General features: G+C 37.4%; 1 protein-coding gene across 8 annotated transcripts in view; it reads right to left on the reverse strand.

The window, feature by feature from the left end:
* NCOA6 (nuclear receptor coactivator 6) overlaps window positions 1-23,213 on the reverse strand; it is a 108,911-nt gene that overhangs the window by 36,786 nt on the left and 48,912 nt on the right. For 7 of the 8 annotated variants that reach the window (XM_058685366.1, XM_058685360.1, XM_058685364.1 and 4 more), the window contains 3 exons: window positions 19,936-20,217; window positions 13,019-13,174; window positions 6,642-6,764 (listed from right to left, as the gene is read on the reverse strand). In XM_058685366.1, coding sequence (XP_058541349.1) covers window positions 6,642-6,764; window positions 13,019-13,174; window positions 19,936-20,170 — 514 coding nt within the window. In that variant the 5' untranslated portion in view covers window positions 20,171-20,217. Of the gene's footprint in view, window positions 1-1,649; window positions 1,747-6,641; window positions 6,765-13,018; window positions 13,175-19,935; window positions 20,218-23,213 lie in introns of those variants that run through there. The other variant, XM_058685365.1, reaches the window with a different exon arrangement.

Consider the following 23,213-nt stretch of genomic DNA (forward strand, 5'->3'; position numbering starts at 1 on the left):
TCAGACGCTTAACCCGCTTAACCTACTGAGCCACCCAGGTGCCCCAAAATTCACCCTTTTGAAGTGTACACTTTTTTCTTTCTTTACATTGCTTATGACTTCTTTTTGTTTTACCAGGTTCATCAGTTTTAGTTGTTTTTTTCAAACAAACATCTTTGGTTTTGCTGCTTTGTTCTATTTTTAATTTATACTTTATCTCTGCTCTTATCTTTATTATTTCCTTCCTCCTAAGTTATTATTACTCTGTTCTTTTTCTCAATTCTTAGGTCAGAAACTTAGATTCTTAATTTTCAGTTCATGTTCTGCTCTCATATAGTTATCTTAGGGCTTAAATTTTCTTCCAAGCCCTGTATTGGTTACATCTCACAAATTTGGTATGTATTTTTGCTGTCCACCATGATTGCTTTTAAATCATGGATATTCAGAATATATTTTACATTTTCTAAAAATACAGCATATTTTGGTTAGCTATGTTTTGTTTGCCACTGACTTAATTGTACTGTGGTCATAGAACATGATCTGTGTGATACCAATATTTGGTATTTAATGAAACTTCGTTTTAGAAACACACATAGTCAATTTGTATAAATGTTCCATTTGTACTTGAAAAAATTAAAATTCCTGAATTAGTAGTGCATGTTTTCTATATACCTCCATTATGTCAAACTTTTTTTCTTATGTTATTCAAGTTTTATCCTTACTAATTTTCAAAATAAGCTTGATACATCAATTACTAACACAGGTGTGTTAACAGGTCTCTGAAGATGTGATATCTCCATGAATCCTGTCCACTTTTGTCTCACATATTTTAAAGCTAGGTTAGTAAGTACATAAAAGTTTAGCTGTCTTCCTGATGAATATTTCCTCTTATATCATACAGAGACCCTATTTACCCTAATGCTTTTTATCTTAAAGTCTGTTGATATACCCTTTTTCTTGGTTAATATTCACATGTATTATCTTTTTTTCCATCCTTTTAACTATGAACTGTGTTCTTATGTTTTATGTGCTTCCTGTAAAAGCACATAAGTAAGCCTGAGATTATTATTCAATCTGATTAATCACCATCTTTTTATCAGTGTTCATAATATGTATACCTGTACTGTTACTATATATTTTGATTCATTTTATCATCTTAGGATACCACTGCTCTTTACTCCTTCTTTCTATGGTGATTTCCTATTTTTTCTATGCTGTTTTCCTAATTTTCTTGGATTTTACTGGATTTTTTCTAACATGCCCTTCCTTTCTACCTCTCCACTACTAGTTTAGGAGTTATACATTTTAGGAGTGCCTTGGTCAACTTCAGCTTAGGTCATGATCTCACGGTTCATGGGTTTGAGCCCCACATCGGGCTCTGTGCTGACACCTAAAAGCATGAAGCCTGCTTCAGATTCTGTGTCTCCATCTCTCTCTGCCCCTTGCCCACTTGCACTCTGTCTCTCTCTCTCTCTCTCTCTCAAAAATAAACATTAAAAGATTAAAAAAAAAAGTTACACATTTTATTTCTATTATTTTAATGATATCTTTAAAATGTCAACAGACATAATTTAAAGAGTATGCTTTATTTAAAGTATTTATTTCAAGTATTGCTAAATAAGCCAATACTTATGTAGATTTGCCCCATGTTTACCAATTATTTAGCTCACCATTCCTTCTTGGATCTTATTTCTTCCATCTTAGGGTCAATTTTCTTCTTCCTGAAGTAGATTCTTGAGCACTGCAATTAGCAAGAGTCTGGCAATGGTAACTTCTCTTAGTGTCTTTGAAAATGTATTTAAAAAAATTTTTTTTAAATGTTTATTTATTATTGAGAGACAGACACAGAGCATGAGCAGGTGAAGGGCCAAGAGATGGAGAGACACAGAATCTGAAGCAGGCTCCAGGCTCTGAGCTGTCAGCACAGAGCCAGATGTGGGGCTCGAACTCACAACCGTGAGATCATGACCTGAGCCAAAGTCGGACGCTTAACCGACTGAGCCACCCAGGTGCCCCAAAAATGTATTTTATACTACTCTTGATAGTACAGATAGGTTTAAAATTCTAGGCTGTCAATTATTTTCTCATCACTTTGAAAATATTATTTCAATGTTTCCTGGCTTCCAGGGTTGCTACTGAGAAATCAGCTGTGATCTGATAGTTTTCTCTTTGTAAATAATTGATCCTTTATTGTGAGTTGCTTTTAACATTCTCTTTGTTTTTCGTTTTATAGTTTTTCAAATTTGTGTCAAACATGGATTTATTTTAATTTATATTGCTCAGTATTTCTGAGGATTCACATCTTTCACCAATGTTGGAAAAAATTTCAGCCATTCTCTCTGTTGTCATCTTCAATTTCTTTATTTTCTTCTTCTGGAACCCTTTTCAGATATATGTTAAATCTCATTTTATCCATCATGTCTCTTGACCTCTTTCATATTCCCATCTCTTTATTTTTAATTTGCTGCATTCTGGGTAATTTCTTCATATTAACCTTCCAATTCAGCTGTGTCTAGTTTGCTGAACAAGTTATTTACTTCAATAATTTTTAAATTTCTAGAAGTTCTGGGTTTTTTCCCCAAAATTCTGGGTTTTTTTTAATTAAAAAATTTTTTTAAATGTTTTATTTTTTAGAGAGACAGAGAGAGAGTGAGTGATCTTGCACAAACCGCAAGATCATGACCTGAGCTGAAGTCGGATGCTTAACCGACTGACCCACCCAGGCACACCTCAAATTTTATTTAATGTTTATTTATTTTTGAGAGAGACAGAGAGTATGAGTGGGGAAGAGGCAGAGAGGGAGAGGGAGACACAGAATCAGAAACAGGCTCCAGGCTCTGAGCTATCAGTACAGAGCCCAATGTGGGGCTCAAACCCACAAATGGGGAGATCATGACCTGAGCCAAAGTTGGATGCTTAACCAACTGAGCCACCCAGGTGCCATTCCAAAATTCTGTTTTAATGGTGTCTTGTTCTCTTGTGATTTTCATCATTTTAAACACCCTGATACTCCTACTATTATAAATTATCTAGAATTTTGGAGGGAGGGAGTCTAGTCCTACATTTTATGAATCTGGAGTATAAACTCATTTATACTAGGGCTTTAACTATGAGAAGTCTGCAATGGCTCAGGTTGAGAATGTGTCCCTCCAGAGCATCAACAATTATTACCAGTCTAGAACCACTTAATAATTTAGCTTGACTGTTCCAGGGTCATTTCAATAATATATTAAATGTCCAGGGTGCCTGGGTGGCTCAGTAGGTTAAGCGGCCGACTTCGGCTCAGGTCATGATCTCACGGTCCGTGAGTTCGAGCCCCGCATCAGGCTCTGTGCTGACAGCTCAGAGCCTGGAGCCTGTTTCAGATTCTGTGTCTCCCTCTCTCTCTGCCCCTCCCCTGTTCATGCTCTGTCTCTCTCTGTCTCAAAAATAAATAAATGTTAAAAAAATAATAATATTAAATGTCCAACATGAATCAGAGTAGAAAAGACAATTCCATAATTACCATTTCCCCACCTCCCAACTAAAGCCCAGGCCAAGACACATAAGTTTTGCATTTGTCTCCCTCTGTGTCAGAGGGTGAAAATTTTCTAATCTACCTTTCACTGAAAATTCTAGTTTCAAATTGATAACTTCCTTCTTTATGTAGACCCAAGCCAAGATTTCATATTTTATCCCTTCCTGGCCATTCAAACTCAGAGCCTTTGGTCCCTGCAGAATCTCTTCATTTGTTTACTGCTACTTAAATTTTCATTTTTGACTTCTTTTTCACTCTGGGGATTTCCCTTGAGTTCTTACAAGGTCAGCCATGCATTAAATGTTATATTTTGTCTAGCATTCTTGGGTGTTTTGTAGTTGGGACAGTTGGATAAATGTTTATCTGTCTATAACTGGATTTGTCTCTGAGAAACCCCCCTCCATTTTTCAAAGATGGTAATTAGACAGTAAGAAAGTTCTCTGGAGATAAGAAACAGGTTTTCTCAGTTTACAATGAGGTTTCTATCTCCAGAAATGTTCAAGAGCATGCTGACTACATGTTCAGTAATGACACTCTAACATATATTCCAGCACTAGGTAGGAATCTGCACGAGATCCATGGTTCTCAACTGGGGGCAATTTTGTCCCCCAGAGAATGTTTGGCAACATCTGAAGACATTTTTGTTGGCACAACTAGGGGGGAAGGTGTGGTAGTGCTATTGGCATCTGGTAGGTAGAGGCCAAGCAGGCTGCTAAACATCCCACAATGCACAGGACAGCTGCCCACAGCAAAAGATGATCAGCCCAAAATATTAACAGTGACAAGGTCAAGAAACCATGACTAAATGACTATGGCACCCTTACTAATCTTGGCAGTTCTATATGGCTACAAAAAAAATTAAAAACAAAAGCCTATGGATTAAAAAAGGCTTTCAATTACAAAAGACTTCTGGCTTATCAGTCAACTTCTGTTGCCAGTGCTAAGCGAAGAAAGTAATACTAAGAATAATTGACAATCCAAGACATTCTAGACAGACAATTCCAAAGTCATTTATTATTGTTTTAGAGGGTAGTTAAGATCTCTTTCCCTTAAAACTTTCTCTGTTTATAAATGTTCAACCTAATATTAAATTTTATTTGCAACCATTGTCCCAATGGACATCAGAGAAAAATATTCCTAAAATACGCTTGGCAGTAAAGAAAGATACCTAGGGGTTAAAATGTTGGTATGACTACAGATCATTACTTCAACTTTATTATTCCTTCAACTTTGTATTACATATTATTAGCACAATCAGTACCCTTCATTAAATTCCAATCTAACTTGATTTCAACCTTAAGCTTCTAAGTTTCCTATGTTGACAATGAACTATATCACTATAATTTACACTTACATCCTAGAGATGCTTAGTAAATATGCCTGCTATTTGCCAGATACTTGCATTAGTGTGTTCATGTCAGTTTTAATAGAGTCCTAAAAATGTAAGGCTGGAAGGGATCCACAGCATTCTTTCTAGGACGTAAATATGTTTCCAGGCAATTACGGCCAGTAAATATTAAGTCATTTGTCCAGGAGTTAAGACTAAAACCCAGATTTCTTGTCTCTCATTCTAGATCTATTCTTTTACTAACTATATGCAACTTGGCCAGAGTTTTCCCACTCTGGTTCTTCAGTAGTGGCACTAGCATCACTGATTATCTCTCATTAAGCTACCATAATACCAAATGCTCAGATTTCTGTGGAGTACTATAACTATACTGACTCCCTACTACAGGTACCAGGATAGGTACTGTTTATCTGCCATGTGGTATTCCGTAACAGCTCAACAGCACAGGTCCTGACATATAATAGGAACTCTGTAAATGTCAGCTACATGGCTCAGGGCTCATCCACCTTCAAACATGAGCACAAAAGACTGTAGGCATTACTATCTGATTTTTTAGGTGAAGAAACTATTGCTTGGAGAGGTACGGTGACTAGCTTGAGGTAACCAGGAAATGGCACTGCCAGGATAAAAATCTAGTCCCAATTTTATATGTCCAAGTCTTCAGCTACAGTTTGGAATAATGGTTTTATAAATTAAGTTTCTCCATTCTGCTCTATTTCTTCCAGAGCTACTGTGGTAAGTGAGAATGTGAATGACTCAGTATAGTTTCAGGTGGTTACTCTGCTTCAACCACAGCAGCTGTGCTTTTCTGGTTTATTTGAATAAAAGGTCCTAAAGCAGAAAAAGTTTGAAAGCCACTAATGTAGTGATAAGAGCACTGGACTAGGAGTTAAATCCATGATATTAGTCTATTTCTACTTGACCCTGGATAAACTGCTTCCTTTCTGTGAGCTTCAGTTTCCTCAGCTTTAAATGAGAGAGTCCACTCAATTCTAATATTTTGTGATTCACAGAATGTTGAGTTCATTCTCTAAAGAAGAAATCTCAGTTTTACTAGAAAAGTTAACAAATAATTTATAACTCTCTCAAATTCTAAATATCTAAAAACACATATTCTTCCACATATTCTTCAGATTCCACATAAACACAAAGAACTTTCGGCTCAGATTTTCAGCCTCATAGAAAATGGGTGGCAATTGGAAAGCTACATACTCCATTATACTATAAACATTCTGAAGGTAAAAAACATTTTATTCATTTCTTTTTTTTTTAATTTTATCTTCTTTATTTTATTTTTTTAAAAACAAAAATTTTTTAATGTTGATTTATTTTTGAGAGACAGAGACAGAATGCGAGTTGGGGAGGGATAAAGAGAGAGGGAAACACAGAATCTACAGCAGGCTCGAGGCTCTGAGCTGTCAGCACAGAGCCTGACGAGGGGCTCAAACCCATGAACCGCCAAGATAATGACCTGAGCGATGTTAACTGACTGAGCCACCCAGGCGCCCCTATTTTATTCACTTCTATCTCCAACACTTTGAGCAGAGTCTGTCCTACAATAAGAACTCAACAAATGTTTGCTGCACAGCTCAGTGCTCATCTATCTACATTTAAGCATGAGCCCATGCTCTGTGATTCTACCTTCCTGAGTGACTTAAGTCTTATTTTCCTAAATCAGTAAACAGTGATGTGTCAGGAACCCCCACCTATTTTGCAAAACTCAAATGATCATACATTAGCAGATAAAGGGAAAAAGGAAACCAGTAAAATGTCATATAACTGAGTGGGAGATCTCACCTGGACCACCTGCCATGGGAAATGTCGCCTCCATCCTAACTGAATTTCCGGCTCCCATGGGTCCATTCATTCTCACATCTTGGCTTCGGTTCTGAGCCAAAGCCAGGTTGATAGCACCTTCCCCTGAAAAAATGACAGGTTACAAAAAAGGAAACCATAAGAATAAGACGCAAATGTTTTTTAAAAACAAGTACACAAAAACTTTAGTTTTCTGTGTTTTTAAAGAACTATGGTAAGTTTACCAACCACACAAAGGGGAGGTTCAATACTATATAGGTCTTTCTTCAACTTCACTTGAGTAAGTTTACTTACATGAAGCACAAGGAAAACATAATCAATCCTCACAATACAGCAGATGGACAATCATTAATGATGTATGGTGTCAGGAGAGAGTTTGTAACTCTGAGTGACTATTTTCAACTAGCTCATAGTGTGTGCATGTGTGTGTACATGTCCATGTGTGCAAGAAGGAATTAAATGTTCTCAGAAACTCTCAAACTCCTAGATTACCTTTTGGGAATTTATGACCAGAAGGTAGAGAAAAGAGTAAGTTTAATGGAGAAAGAACATATGATGGTATAGGGACACTGTAGTATTTGTGAGCAAAATCCCATTTCCCTTTCAACTAGTGCAGCATAAAGAGATATCCATTAGAGATATTTATGCAATGAAGAGTAGATAGATTGCTACTAATCTACTTTTGCAGCATCTAATTACAAGACCAACACTCATATGAAGTTTTTAATGCTTACAAAATTTTATCTCATCTGAACCTCACAATACCCTGGTAGATAACATCTAGAAGTGTTCCAACTTATTAGACCCTAAACTTAGAGGTAACTTACTTAAATTTTACTTGGTTTAATGATAAAAAGAAACAAATTTCAGGAGACTTCCTGTGCTTAATCCAAAATTTTGACTATTGTTACTGTGGATGATAGCACCACCATGTGGACAGATAGAAGTATAGCTAACCAGTGGCTAAGAAGGTCAAAGGCAGCATTCTTTGGCATCCTTCCTTATGTACTGTAGGGTTCTGGATTACAGAGCCAGATGATAAAGTAGGAAGCTAATGAGGACACAGTAGTTTCCTGTCTTATCACTGATAAGTGACCCTTCTGTATTAGTATTTCCACCAGGCAGGTAGGCTGGTTGGTCACAGGGAACAAACATCCTACTAATAAGGGACTGATTACCAGGGTTACAAGATGCTCTAAACTGTTTGCCTCTGGGAGTTAGGAATAAAAGAAAAAGAGAATACAGACCTTGAAGGTTTCCAATAAAAGGAAGCAACTATTAATATACCAAACTTAAGACATTCTTTTTAAAAAAAATTTTAATGTGTATTTATTTTTGAGTGAGAGTGAGTGAGAGAGAGAGAGAGAGAGACAAAGCACGAGTGGGGGAGGGGCAAAAGAAAGGGAGACACAGAATCTAAAGCAGGCTCCAGGCTCCGAGCTGTCAGCACAGAAACCAATGCGAGGCTCGAACTCACAAACCTGGAGATCATGACCTGAGCCAAAAATGGACACTTAACCAACTGAGCCACCCAGGCTCCCCACTAAGACATTCTAAACAGAAAGAGTATTTATTCTTGAAATGGACATGAGATTATTTCAGTTCTCTGCTTAAAACTGTTCCAATGCTTCCTACTGTTGTAGAAATAAAAGCCAAACTCCTTAACAGGGTATAAAAGGCCTTAGTAATCTATCTAGTCCAGTGCTGTTCAACAGAAATATGAGTCACACATATAATTTTAATTTTTCTAGAAGCCACAGTGAAAAGATAAACAAAAAAACAAACAAAAAAACCCCAGGTGAAATTAATTGTAATATACTTTATTTGACTCAATATATCCATGCTATATCAATATAGCACATGTCAGTTTGAACTAGCCACATATGCTCAACAGCCATACGTGGTTTGTGGCTACCATATTTAAGAGCTCAGATGTGGCTCTAACCTCAACTCACACTATATTCTCCTTCAATAATAAGGATTCAGCCTCAGTGGCATTTTAAAAAATTTCTTAAGCACACAAAGCTGCTTCTCACCTCAAGGCCTTTGCACATATAGTATGTGCAAATAGTTGCCTCTAATAGTTCTACTCTCTTCACATGAGCCAACTTCTCAGTATTCATGTAATCTTAAGTGTCACAGGCTCCAAAAGACCTCCTCCAACTGTCTTAATAAGGGTAGGTCACCCTTATCAGAACATCGTGTTCTTCTTTTTTTTAATGTTTATTTATTTGGGGGGGGGGAGGGTAGAGAGAGAGGGAGACACAGAATCCGAAGCAGCCTCCAGACTCTGAGCTGTCAGCATGGAGCCCGACGCAGGGCCTGAACTCACAAACCGTGAGACCATGACCTGAGCCAAAGTCGGATGCTTAACTGGCTGAGCCTCCCAGGCACCCCAGAATATCATGTTATTTCTTCAGAGCACATCCCATGTAATGACTTACTCATTCACTTGTTTTATTGTCTGCCTCATCCATTACTATACAAGGATAACCATGAATCTGCCCTGGTTCCTTTATATCTTTTGTTCTGGGATAGTTATTAATAGCACCCCTTTGGGGTGCCTGGGTAGTTCAGTTGGTTGAGCATCCAACTGCAGCTCAGGTCATGATCTCGCGGTCCGTGAATTCGAGCCCGCATCGGGCTCTGCGCTGACAGCTCAGAGCCTGGAGCCTGTTTCAGATTCTGTGTCTCCTTCTCTCTCTGACCCTCCCCCCAGTTCATGCTCTGTCTCGGTCTCAAAAATAAATAAACGTTAAAAAAAAAAAATTTTTTTTTAAATAGCACCCCTTTTACTCTCAAAAGTGTCCTAATTTAGATGATAAATTATATGGCCACCCTAATTATATCCTTAATACAGAGAACAGTGTCTAATACATGGTAGGTACTCATTAGCTATTTGAGTATATTATGAATTGTTATCTTATAACCTTACAAAGAACTATAGGCATTTTTCCAAATGATGAATGCATTCCTGGGAAACCCCACATTCTATAAAAACTCACACTGAAAATAATAGGTTTTATGGGAAAAACAATGTTGTTAGGACTTACTCAAAATGTATGTGGCTTTGTAATCAGAGTTCTAATGAAAACATTAACTGGTGGAGGCAATATATCCAAGAACATTTACAGTGGAAATGCCCGGTTAAAGATGCTATGATAATGCAGATTCAGTAAAGCTCTGAGCCATTGGGGCTGCCATTAAAGCAGACACAGGAGGAAGTGAACTTGTCACAAGCAAGAGCCATGCAAGTGCACTTGGGGTGCACTTCTGGGGAAGGTATCTAAATTCTCATCCTTAATTACCTTAAAACAGAGCTGAAAGTACTCCCACCTATGCAGTAGCTGAGTTTTTTTTTTTCTTATAATCATCCTTCTATTCTATTTCAGCTTCCCTTGCCTTTTTTATATGAATACACACAATTCTCACATTATAGTGCTATCATTCTCCTATTTGCCAACTGCATATAAGCTAACTGGTGCCAAAGAAACACACATAAAGAACACTACAGGCTCCCAAACTCACTGATTAGGGGTCGGCAAACCACAGCCTATGGGCCCAATCTAGTCTGCTGCCTATATACTTAAATAACATGTAACTGGAACACATCCATGTTTATTCACTTACATATTGCTTATGGCTGTTTTGCACTGCAAGTAGACTGAAATCGTTGTGACAGAGATCTTAGGGCCCACAAAGTCAAAAGAATTTATTCTCTGGCCCTTTACAGAAAAAGTTTGCAGACTTCTGCTTTAAATCACCATGAATTAATAGAGGGGACACAAAATATACTCAAAAAAGATGTCTTCCCAACTCCCTGGCCAAAACTCAAAAAAAGGAAGGGTACAGGGAGTGTTCTTCTATGGAGAACAGGCTGTGCAACCTGACCTTACACCCTTGCAGCAGACACCTCTTACAACTTACAAAGGCATCAGTTTATTACCAGTTTCACAAAAGCAAAGCTGCTGCCACCACTTTCACTCCTGCCCGAATTCTGAGGGAGCACAGAGAGAGAAAAGGAGGTCACCTGGGACACATATGCATACCCTAAAAGTTAAAGGACCCTTTTCTGTAATGTGATAATCACTACCATACGTGAATTTCACAATTTCTTGAAATACATGTTATCTACTTTACTTTCTTGATGGTTCTTATGCTTTAATTTATGGCTATAAAAGGGAGCTAGCACCTTATCTTTTTAAAAGAACTTAAGGGAAGTAGGTCTGATTAAAAGAAGTAACTGGTGTTTTCTTTCTCCAGTGGAAAACACTACCATGTAAGTTTTCAAAGCCCTTTTAACTCACATAAATAGGTAACAGACTATAAAACGTTTAGAGTTTAAGAAACCACTTATGTGTTTTCATAAAATATAAACGGCCTACATAGTGCTATGTAGCCAACAGCTGTTTTACTTCCACTCTTCCCAAAAGTTCATCCTATATCCTATAGATTGCTGTGAATTAATGTTATTTCTCTGGATCCTTTTAGACAATCGACCATTTTTCATAATAGGCTGGTTGTTGTTTAAACCTCTATTCCCTTTTTTATCAAATGATGGGATTTACCCCATTTCTCTACCTATAATCCTCTCTAAATCTTCATTTGTTTGCTGCTATTGCCCCCTTTGGGGCACAGCAACGTACAATCCTACACTGCACAAAATGTGTCTCACTCCTGCACATGAAGTATTAACCTTTTTGGCTGCCAAGGTTTTGTGGCGCATTTAGGCTCTAAGCAAACACGGAGTTAGGAAGGTTTGGCCCACCAGAAGGAAAGGCTGAAATCACTGGTTGCCACTATGTCTGCATCAATACAGGAGGGGAAGAAAGGTTCTAGTTCACGGGGCCTCCAAAGATAGAACCTCCTCTGTGCTTCCCCCTTCCTGGTACTTCTCTCTCACAGGTTTGTCTCCCTCACCAAGATCAGGAAATTCTTTTGAGCTTATAACAGCAAGGACCATATTATACTTATCACTGTATTCCAAGTGCTAAAGCAAAGTGATGCTATTATGTGTGTGCTTCCCTTGCCTTCATTCAACATATGTTTACTCAGGAAACTAACATGTTCCAGGAAAACAGAACTACAACAGTGAGCAAAACCAGACATGGTCTCTGCCCTACTGGAGCTTGCAATCTAGGAGAGAATAAAACAATAATGAAACAATTGCTCTGATGAAAGTGTGACATAAATGATCTAAGGACAAAAACCAGACTTTTGTGACAGCATATAACAAAGGACTCTGAATTAGTCAAGGAGTTCAGAAAATATATCCTCAAGAAGATTTAAGCTAATACGTGAAGGCTGAGTAGGTGTTAACTAAGGAAGGGGGAATTGGTAAGGGACAATATTCCATATAGAGAATACATAAATGCAAAGGGCCCATGGCAGGAGGAAGAAATGCATATTCAAGGAACCAGAAGAAAGCTGGAGAGGCTGGAATAGACAGCAAGGAGGAGGGTTGGATGAGTTAAGATTGGATGAGAAAGGTAGAGTAGAGGCCAGACCACACAAGTTCCATGAGGTTAGAGTAAGAAGTTTGGTCTTTATTCTGTGAATAACAGCAAGCCAAAGCAGGGGTTTTAGGCTGGATACTGTGTGTGTGTGTTTGTGTGTGTGTGTGTGTGCGTGTGTGTGTGTATGTGTGTGTAGCATATTTTCATTTTGAAAAGACCATTCTGGCAAAATATTTGAAAAATGAATACTGCTACAAAAAGGACCATTTAGGGCCTCCTAATCTCTGTTAGATGACTAAAGAAATAAATACTAAAGCTTATTTGGTAGACAGAAGCAAATGAAATTAGATATTCCTTAAACAACAGATAAGTTAAAGGGCACCTTCGTGGCTCAGTTGGTTAAACACCTGACTCTTTGATTTCAGCTCAGGTCATGATCTCACACTTTGTGAGTTCAAGCCCCGTGCTGGGCTCCACGCTAACAGTGCAGAGACTGCTTGGGATTCTCTCATTCTCTCTCTCTCTCTCTCTCTCTCTCTCTCTCTCTCTCTCTCTCCCTCTCCCTCTCTCTCTCTGCCTCTCCACTGCTGATGCTCTCTCTCTTCAAATAAATAAATAAACTTAAAAAAAAAAAAAAAAGACAAATCAGTTCCTGGTCAGGGTGCCAATAAAATCCAAATCTGACAGACAGACAAAATGAGCCAAGGGAATGGAGTCTGAAGCTATGGATGTGGAAGCATCACCCAGACAGAGCCTCAATCCCTCCTTACCCTAAGGTGTGGCAATGGGAAGTACAGGTTACATGAGTTACTTGGCATTCTGAAACAGGAGGGGAACAGACAAAGCAGCAAAGAAAATCATGCTACATTCTACTGTTGTTATGATCTGGGTCCAGATAGGCACCTTCAATCTGAACGGAGAGAATCCCCAGATCCCGAAGCTGCTGGTTGTTGCTCTGAGCCAGGATCCGTAGCCGCTCCGCTGCTTCCCGGGGGATGTTGAATGTCACACGCACGCTGTTCCAGGGCTCCACCTTCTGTACCTTTAGCTTGCTGGATTCTTGGTCATGAAAGAAAGTGAATAATATTAGTAATCTTTTAACCGCCAGAAGACATGGAACAAACAAAACTAACCAAAAGCAAAAGAACAAGGCAGAGCATTGCCTTGGAGTAGCTGTGAGAACTTAGTCTTTGGCATTAGACAGACTTCAAATCTAATTCCAGTTTTAGCACTTAGCACCTGAGTGGCCATGAACAAATTATTCAACCTTTCTGAAACTTACCTTTCTCTTCTTTAAAACCATGAAAAAACTATTTCATGAGAATGTGAGTACTAAATGAGAAAATATATGCCAAAAACCTAGCATAGGCCCTGATATACACACATGCAGTAAATACATGGAAAGCAGTAAGATGGAGTAAGGATTATAAGAGAGAGAAAGAGAGAGACAAGTTTAAACGAATAGACTAAGGTCTATTTCTGGATTCCATTCAATACATGTGAACTGGCATCATGAGAATATTTAAGTCTCAAATTTCATTGAAATTCTATAAATACAAAAATACAGTATGCAGACTATGCTATGCCAGTTCATAGTCCTATTTAAATATTAACTCGTATTGGGGCACCTGAGTGGCTCAGTTGGTTAGGCTTCCAACTGATCTCAGCTCAGGTCATGATCTCCGGGTTGTGAGTTTGAGCCCCATGTTGGGCTCCACACTAGGCATGGAGCCTACTTAAAAATAAATAAATAAACAAACAAACAAATAATGAGTATCTCTGTACAAGATATTCACAAAGACAGGAAGAAGATATTTCTTCCAGTGTCCCATAAATCCTTCAATTTAAGAAGGAGGCTTTTTTTGTCTTTGATTTTAAAATTTTTCCTGCTTTAAAAAAATTTAATTTTTTTTTTAACATTTATTTATTAATGAGAGAGAGAGACAGAGCATAAGCAGGGGAGGGGCAGAGAGAGAGGGAGACACAGAATCTGAAGCTGGCTCCAGGCTCCGAGCTGTCAGCACAGAGCCCGACACAGGGCTCGACCTCACAAACCATGAGATCACGACCTGAGCCAAAGTTGGATATTAACCAACTGAGCCACCCAGGCGCCCCAATTTTTTCCTGCTTTAAATAAGAGTATAATTTTCACTGAAGCATACTGCACTGAAGGGAACAACAATATAATTTGACAACAAAGCTTCAGTTAGGATATGAAAACCCTGCATTTCAGCAAGTCTGAAAAGTCAATGCAAACTTCAGGACATGTTTTTAAAAGAAGGTACAAAAGTTTAACTGAGGAGGTTAAATGTTGTTTGTAATTGTGTTTTACAGATGAAAAACAAATCCCAGGCCCAGTTAACTCATAAAAAATTTTTTTTCTCAATAACCCCAGGCAAAATAATTTTCCCTTTTGTTATGAACTTGGCTAAATTAAGTCTTTGGTATCCTGTATTTATGCGTTCCAGTATCAAGAAAATGGGTCATATGGGCATATGTGTTGTCAAAATCAGATATATCTGAAGTGCCTACATGTTGCCTAAAGCCCCTTCCACCTCCAAACCACTACACATTGAAAGTTAATTTATCCAGACATGGAGTTCACTTGTTCTAATGTGGATATAAAAGACCACTTGCTAACCACAGTAAGATAATACAATTATAGAACTTAAGAAAAGATTAGGCAATATTTAGTCCAAGTCTATTTTACATGTGAGGAAGCTGAGGCCAAGAAAGGATAAGTGATCTGCCTAGAATCCTGGGGTCACCTAGCAGCACCAGAGATGGGACTAACACCCAGCTCTGATTCTCAGGTCAATTTCTTTTCCATGACACTTATGCCTCCAAAAAGCAAAAGGTAGGAAGCGAGGGATCCTAGTTCCAGAGTATATATGCCCAATCTAAAGAGTACCAGAATCTCATTCGAAGTCTAGACATACATCAAAATTGCTTATGGTATTATCTATTTATGATATGGGTGTAGAAAAATCCTGTTTATAACATGGTTATATTTATAAAAAGTTTTTTTAACTTCCATCATACTTGACATTTGACTTAAAATACTTGTGGACCAAGAATACAATCTGGTAACACCATAAATCTGGGTTTGGCAATTTATTTGAAAGCCATAAACAAACTGATTCAGCTACCCATCCATATTTTATTTTTTTATTTTAATTTTTTAATGTAAGTTCTACACCCAAAGTAGGGGATTAACTTATGACTTGGAGATTAAGAGTTGCATGCTCTAAGGGCATCTGAATGGCTCAGTTAAGTGTCCGACTTTGGCTAAGGTCATGATCTACAGTTTGAGTTTGAGCCCCACATGGGGCTCTGTGCTGACCGCTCAGAGCCTAGAGCTGCTTCAGATTCTGTGTCTCCCTCTCTCTCCACCCCTCCCCTGCTTGTGCTCTGTCTGTCTCTCTCAAAAATAAATAAACATTTTAAAAAATTAAAAAAAAAAAGTTGCATGCTCTACCAACTGAGCCAGCCAGGCACCCCTGATTCAGCAATCTCAAACAAGAAAAAATGGGGGTAATTATAAGAGCAATAAACACTTTCGTGCTCATTGACACTCTTATCTCTGTGTAATATGATATATTAGGACTATAAAAATTTAATTTCATGTATGCTGCTCTAATCTGGAAAGGCTCTTATAATATATTGTGAATAAGACTAGAGTGACAATGATGTTAATAACTGCAAGTTTAACATATAAAATTCTCTAATAGTATTCTTTACATGGTATAAAAAAAAAAAAGCCCTTGAGAAAATGACATCAAATCTCAAAAAAAACAAAAACAAAAACAAAAAAAAAACACCAAGCCTAAAAAAATTAGTAAGATCTAGGCTTTGTACTATGTCTGATGAGATTAGATAACTGTGCTAACCAAAAATGATGTAGAACCTCTAACCAAGTTTCAAAAACACAAATGCCTACAAGACCTAGACAGGTAATCCAAGTGTATGAAGAGGCCAGATGGGAACTATCTAAGATGAGGGCCTGCCCTCAATAGCAGCTGCTCCTCAGCAGTGCCTGGGACAAGGAGAGAGTTCAATGTTATCAAATCTTTCCATTTTTAGAGTTAAATCCAAAATCTGGATTTGTATGCAAAATATTTCAATTTTTAAAGCATTGGCGATGAAATTCAAACATCAAAACAAACAAAACTAAAGTAGAGCCATAACACATGGTTGCAGGCTGGATCCAACAGGTTGCCAGTTGGCAGCCTGATCTAAAATTTAGGAAGACAAGGGGCACCTGGGTGGCTCAGTCGGTTAAGCATCTGACTTCAGCTCAGGTCATGATCTCCCGGTTTATGGGTTCGAGCCCTGCATTTGGGGCTCTGTGTTGACAGCTCAGAGTCTGGAGCCGGCTTCAGATTCTCTGTCTCCCTCTCTCTGCCCCTCCCCATCTTGCCTTCTGTCTCTCTCTCAAAAGTGAACATTAAAAAATAATAAATAAATAAAATTCAGGAAGGCAAATTTCAAGTACATTTTAAGTAGAACCATGAAGTAAGATTTTTCTAAGCTTTTGGGGGCCTTTAAGATCCAGTCTAACCTCTTCATTTTGCAGGTAAGGAAACTAAAGACCAGAGAGTTAAAAACAAGAAATAAAATTGGGTCTTGAGAATTACTCCTACCTACTAGAGCAGATAATTTAAGGATTACTATGTTAAACAATACCTTATTATGTTCAGTTTCTCCATGTACTTAAAAGAAACACAACAGCATTTCTATTAAAAGAAAAAATTCTAGGGGCACGTGGGGGGCTCAGTGGGTTAAAGCATCTGACTCTTGATTTTGGCTCAGGTCATCATCTCATGGTTTGTGAGTTCAAGCCCCACAGTGGGTCTCTCTGCTGTCAGCTTGGGATTCTCTCTCTCCCTCTTTCTCTACCCCTCCCCTACTCACGTGCACATACTCTTTCTTTCACAAATAAACATTTAAGGGGCACCAGGATGGCTCAGTCGGTTAAGCATCCGACTTTGGCTCAGGTCATAATCTCATGGTTCGTGGGTTCAAGCCCCACATTGGGCTCTGTGCGGACAGCTCAGAGCCTGGAGCCTGTTTCAGATTCTGTGTCTCCCTCTCTCTCTGCCCCTAACCCACTCGCATGGTCTTTGTCTCTCTCAAAAATAAACATTAAAAAAAAAAAAATCAGAGCTATAGTAATCATAACAGTACGGTATTGGCATAAAAACACATAGATCAATGGAACAGAACAGAGAGCCCAGAAATAAACCCACACATATATGGTCAATTAATTTACAACAGAGGAGCCAAGAAAACACAGTGGGGAAAGGACAGTCTCTTCAACAAATGATGCTGGGAAAACCAGACAGCCATATGCAAAGGAATGAAACTGGATTACTATCTTACACCATACACAAAAGTTAACTCAAAATGGATTAAAGACTTAATGTAAGACCTGAAACTATAAAACTCCTAGAAGAAAACAGGTGGTAAGCTCCTTAACATTGGTCTTGGCAATGATTTTTTTCAATGTGACACAAAAAGCAAAGGCAACAAAAACAAACAAGCGGAACTATATCAAACTAAAAACCTTCTGCACAGCAAAGGAAACCATCAACAAAATGAAAAGGCAACATATTGAATGTGATAAAATATTTGCAAATCATGTATCTGATAAGGAATATCTAAAGAACTCATACAACTTGATTATAAAATTCCAAACAATCTCAACTAAAAAATGGGCAGAAGGGGCGCCTGGGTGGCTCAGTCGGTTAAGTGTCCGACTTCGGCTCAGGTCACGATCTCGCGGTATGTGAGTTCGAGCCCCGCGTCGGGCTCTGTGCTGACTGCTCAGAGCCTGGAACCTGTTTCAGATTCTGTGTCTCCCTCTCTCTCTGACCCTCCCCCGTTCATGCTCTGTCTCTCTCTGTCTCAAAAAATAAATAAACGTTAAAAAAAAAAAAAAATTAAGAAAAAAAAAATGGGCAGAAGATCTAAACAGACTTTTTTCCAAAGAAGACATACAGATGGCCAACAGGTACATAAAAGGTGCTCAATGTCACTAATCATTAGGGGAATGCAAATCAAAACCACAATGAGATATCACCTCACACCTGTTAGAATGGCTATTACTGGGGTACCTGGGTAGCTCAGTTGGTTAAGCATCCAACTTCAGCTCAGGTCACAATCTCACAGTTGATGAGTTTGACCCTGCATTGGACTCTGTGCTGACAGCTTGGAGCCTGCTTCAGATTCTGTGTCTCCCTCTCTCTCTGCCCTCCCCTGTTTCCATTCTGTGTGTGTGTCTCTCTCTCTCTCAAAAATAAATAAATATTTAAAAAATTTTACAATGGCTATTATTAACAAAACAAAAAATAACAAGTGTTGGCAAGGACGTAGAGAAAGAGGAACACTTATGCATTGTTAGTGAGAATATAAACTGATGCAGCCACTGTGGAAAACATATAGAGGTTCCTCAAAAATTATATATGTATAATTTACATATATACATGTATATATGTATACATGTATACATGTATATGTATACGTATATATACATGTATACGTATATACATACATATGTATGTATACATATGTATATATGTATGTACATATATACATACATATATATGTATACACACGTATATGTGTATATACATATATATACATATGTATACATATGTATACAAATATATACATATATATACATATATGTGTGTGTGTGTGTATATACATACATATATACATACATATAATGGAGCGTTATTCAGCCATAAAAAAGAATATTGCCATTTATAAGAAACATGGATGGACCTTGAGGGCATTATGCTAAAGTGAATTAAGTAGCCAGAGGAAGACAAATACTGTATGATCTCACAGACATGTGGAATCTTAAAAAACAAGACAAAACAAAACCAAAAACACCAAGCTCATAGATACAGGGAACAGACTGGTAGCTGACAGGGGACAGGACAGGGAGTGGGGGTGGAGGTGAAATGGGTAAAGGGGGTCAAAAGATACAAAGTTCCAGTTATTGTCACAGGGATATAACATACAGCAAGTAACCATAGTTAGTAATACTCTATGGCATATTTGCAAGTTGCTAAGAGAGTATATCTTAAAAGTTCTCATTGCAGGGGCATCTGGGTGGCTCAGTCGGTTAGGTGTCTGACTTTAGCTCAGGTCATAAACTCATGGTTCGCGAGTTCAAGACCCTCGCTGGGCTCTCTGCTGTCAGTGCAGAGTCTGCTTCAGATCCTCTGTCCCCCTCTCTCTCTGCCCTTCCCCTGTTTGCGCTCTTTCAAAAATAAAAACATTAAAAAAAAAGTTCTCATCACAACAAAACTGTCACTATGTATGGTGACAGATGTTAACTAGATTGTGTTGGGTGATCATTTCACAATATATACAAATATGGAATGGTAAGTTATACACCTGAAACTAATGTAATGTTTTATGTCCACTATACCTCCATAAAAAAAAAAAATTCTAAAATTCCAATTCTGCACTTAAAATCAGCCTTTCAATCCAGTATGGCAAAGTTTTACTTCGTAAAACTCAAGACAATCACAGAAGAGCAAACATTTTTTTAAAAAAGTAACAAGAAGAGGGGCACCAGGGTGGTTCAGTAGATTAAGCATCCGACTCTTGATTTTGGCCCAGGCCATGACCTCACAGTTTTGAGATTGAGCCCCACACTAAGCCTGCTTAACATATTCTCTCTCTCTCTCTTTCTCTTTCCGCCCCTCCCCCACTGGCATGTGCTCACTCTCTCCCAAAAAAAAAAAAAGAAAAAGAAAAAAATAATTAAACTAAATTTTAAAAATAATTAAATAATAAATTACCCATGTGTAACAAATTGGGCACATTCTCCAATATTGTGTCCAATTTCCATTTGAAGTCTTTATCACCTATATTTCCTTTGAAGGCCACAAATATTGTGGAATCCTCCAAAATATTATCACTTTTTGTGTCATCATCTTCTAGTCCAGAATCAAAATCCATCTCTGAGTCTTCCACTGATGATGAACACAAGGAAGTATAGATGTCTTCTAAGTTTGGAAGGTCATCCAAAACCATGGTGAATATTATTCCAGTAGCATATGCCAAATGGAGAATAAGCAAACCTTTGAAAAGAGAAGATACAAAAAGGGCGTTACAATGCATAATTATACAATCAACAATGTATAATCCATTGGTCTGTAAAAACTATAATTTATTTCCCAAGTAATAAGAAAGCACACTATAAACATTAAGAAATTACAGAGAGGATAAACTAAGATAGTCTATAATAATTAGTTCTTAAAAATACTTGAAATAAAAATTCACCAGTTTTAAATAAAGTTCCTTTTATTATATTATAATGTTTATGTCTATTATGTCAGGCTACCTAGAATACAGGGAGGAGGGAACAAGCAATCACAAGAAAACAAGTTATATTTTGAAAATTAATTTATATAAGCCTTTGACCCCACAGACCAAAGGGCTCTCCAATACTCCCCTTATTCCTGTTCTGACAAAAGTTTCAGAGGAGCCAAGGTTTCTAAAGCCATTCTCTTTTTCTAACCTGCAAAGCAAAGCTTGACCTAACTAAAAACATCTGGAGGACTATCTAAAATCCTAAAGTCTTGAGGACCCTTTAAAATAACTTTAGGGGTACCTTGGTGGCTCAGTCGGTTAAGCGTCTGACTTCAGTTCTGGTCATGATCTCATGGTTCATGGGTTCAAGCCCCACATCAGGTTCTGTGTCTCCCTCTCTCTCTGCCCCTCCCCTGCTTGTGTGCATGCACTCTCTCTCTCAAAAATAAATAAATTTTAAAAAATAAATAAAATAACTTTTAAAATATTATTAATAGTTATATGGCTAAAAATAATTTAGAAACAAAACAACATTTTTTTTTTTTTAATTTTTTTTTAACGTTTATTTATTTTTGAGACAGAGAGAGACAGAGCATGAGCGGGGGAGGGTCAGAGAGAGAGGGAGACACAGAATCAGAAGCAGGCTCCAGGCTCTGAGCTGTCAGCACAGAGCCCGATGCGGGGCTCGAACTCACGGACTGTGAGATCATGACCTGAGCTGAAGTCGGACGCTTAACCGACCAAGCCACCCAGGCGCCCCGAAAACATTTTTAAATACTTTTAGGAAAGGAAAATAAGTAGTTAACACATGTTTATAGAAAGAAAGAACTGTGTCCAGGACAGAACTAAATTACTTTTCAACTTTTAGATCTAGAGAAGTCACATTATCTGTTATTTTCAGTTATGCTGTCTATCAAAGAATACATGTATTAACAATCACACCATGTGGCCATTTTCTCCATTAGCGTTGGGACTGAAGATCACTTCTTAACCCAAAAGTGAGTGAACATTCATTTTTTAGCATCTGTGTTAAGCCAGAATGACATGGATACATAAGAACCTCACACAACTCTTCTAATTTAAAAACATTCCTTATAGAATTACAACTATGTGTTTTTTTTAAAGATAGATAAGAAAAAAAGGGCTGAAAATAAATTCACTAAAATGCAAACAGTGATTGTACTAGGCTGGTAAATTTTCTTTTCCTATTTTCCAAATATGCTACAAGTCATTTAGGGACATGCAAAGCTAAATATGCTGTAATAGGTTATAATACCAGTATAAATGGAAAAAAATTATCAACTTTTAAAAACTGTTTAACTTTTTTTTAATGTTTAAATATAACATACTTTTATTGAGTTACTTCTTCTTTGACATTTCATTTAGGATTTACATGCAATAATCATTTTTTTAAATTTGTTTTTAATGTTTTATTATTTATTTTTAAGAGAGAGAGAAAGAAAGAGAGAGAGAGAGAGAGAGAGAGGCAGAGTGTGAGCCAGGGAGGGGGCAGAGAGAGAGGGAGACACAGAATCCGAAGCAAGCTCCAGGCTCTGAGCTGTCAGCACAGAGCCGGATGCTCGAACCCATGAACCATGAGATCATGACCTGAGCCGAAGTCAGACACTTAACCGACTGAGCCACCCAGGTGTCCCATGCAAGAATCGTTTTTTATTCTTTCCTAAATACTAAATATTTTACCTCAAATTCACACTAGCATATCAGTTCTCCAAAGAGATGCCTACAAACTGATCTATTGGCTTAGGTATAGGATAGAGTTGTTGGGTTTTTATAGGGTGATTTCTAAAACTATTTTGGCAGTATATCACTAATTTGATAAGCTATCATGTTGTAAAACTCTGGTAAAAGCAAAATACTATATGGTTTTATTTGCCCATGTTAAAGACGGAAGTCCAGCATATCTACATCAATAATAATAATAATAATAATAATAATATAACAGAAAATACACATTAAGCATCTACATACCTTACTTCTCTTTCCTAAGATTATGTTGGAGTATATAAAATACCCTCCAACTTTATACATTTTTCTAACAAAGTGGATACTCATATAGCAAATTTAAATCACAATTTTAATCTTTTGTGTCAGTTGTAGAATAATTTAATTTTAAGGCAAATTTATCTAAAATATTTAAAATATGATCAACTGAATAATCAGGTTATCGGATGACTTAAAAGTGCACAAAAACAAAAAATACTACTACTTTACCATTCCATGAGGCAGAACCGGAACAAAAGTCTTTAAAACTGGACTTTTATAATTGTCAGATTATGGATAATGGATATAATTGTCAGATATTAAAAAAAAGGAAAACTTACAGGATAGAATATAGAAAACTTACAGAATATAGCACTTAGATTCAGTTATTCATTCTAATAACTATTATCTAGTTCAGGGAACTTGTATTAATATTCATATTCTTTCCACTCATTTCAGCCTTTTAGATATCAAAGTCATGATACATAGATGCAAACAGGTTCCCCTACTCCATTTATTCTGAACAGTTTGTTTTTCGTGTTGGCAGCTTTTACAATGAGGGAAAAAGGAAGTTACAAATTAGATCTCTCATTCAGTGAAATTTCTGTTTAGTCTACTACTAAAAATTCTACTCTTTTAGTAAATCTCCTTCCATCTAGTTTCAAATACATGTTTATCCCAAGTTCTGAATTTTGGTTCTTTGTTATTCTAATTAATAGAAGGGTGTGTATTTTAAGACTTTTCTATTTTTTTTTTAATATTT

Source organism: Neofelis nebulosa, chromosome 9 (assembly GCF_028018385.1).
Source record: "Neofelis nebulosa isolate mNeoNeb1 chromosome 9, mNeoNeb1.pri, whole genome shotgun sequence".
Lineage (NCBI taxonomy): Eukaryota > Metazoa > Chordata > Mammalia > Carnivora > Felidae > Neofelis > Neofelis nebulosa.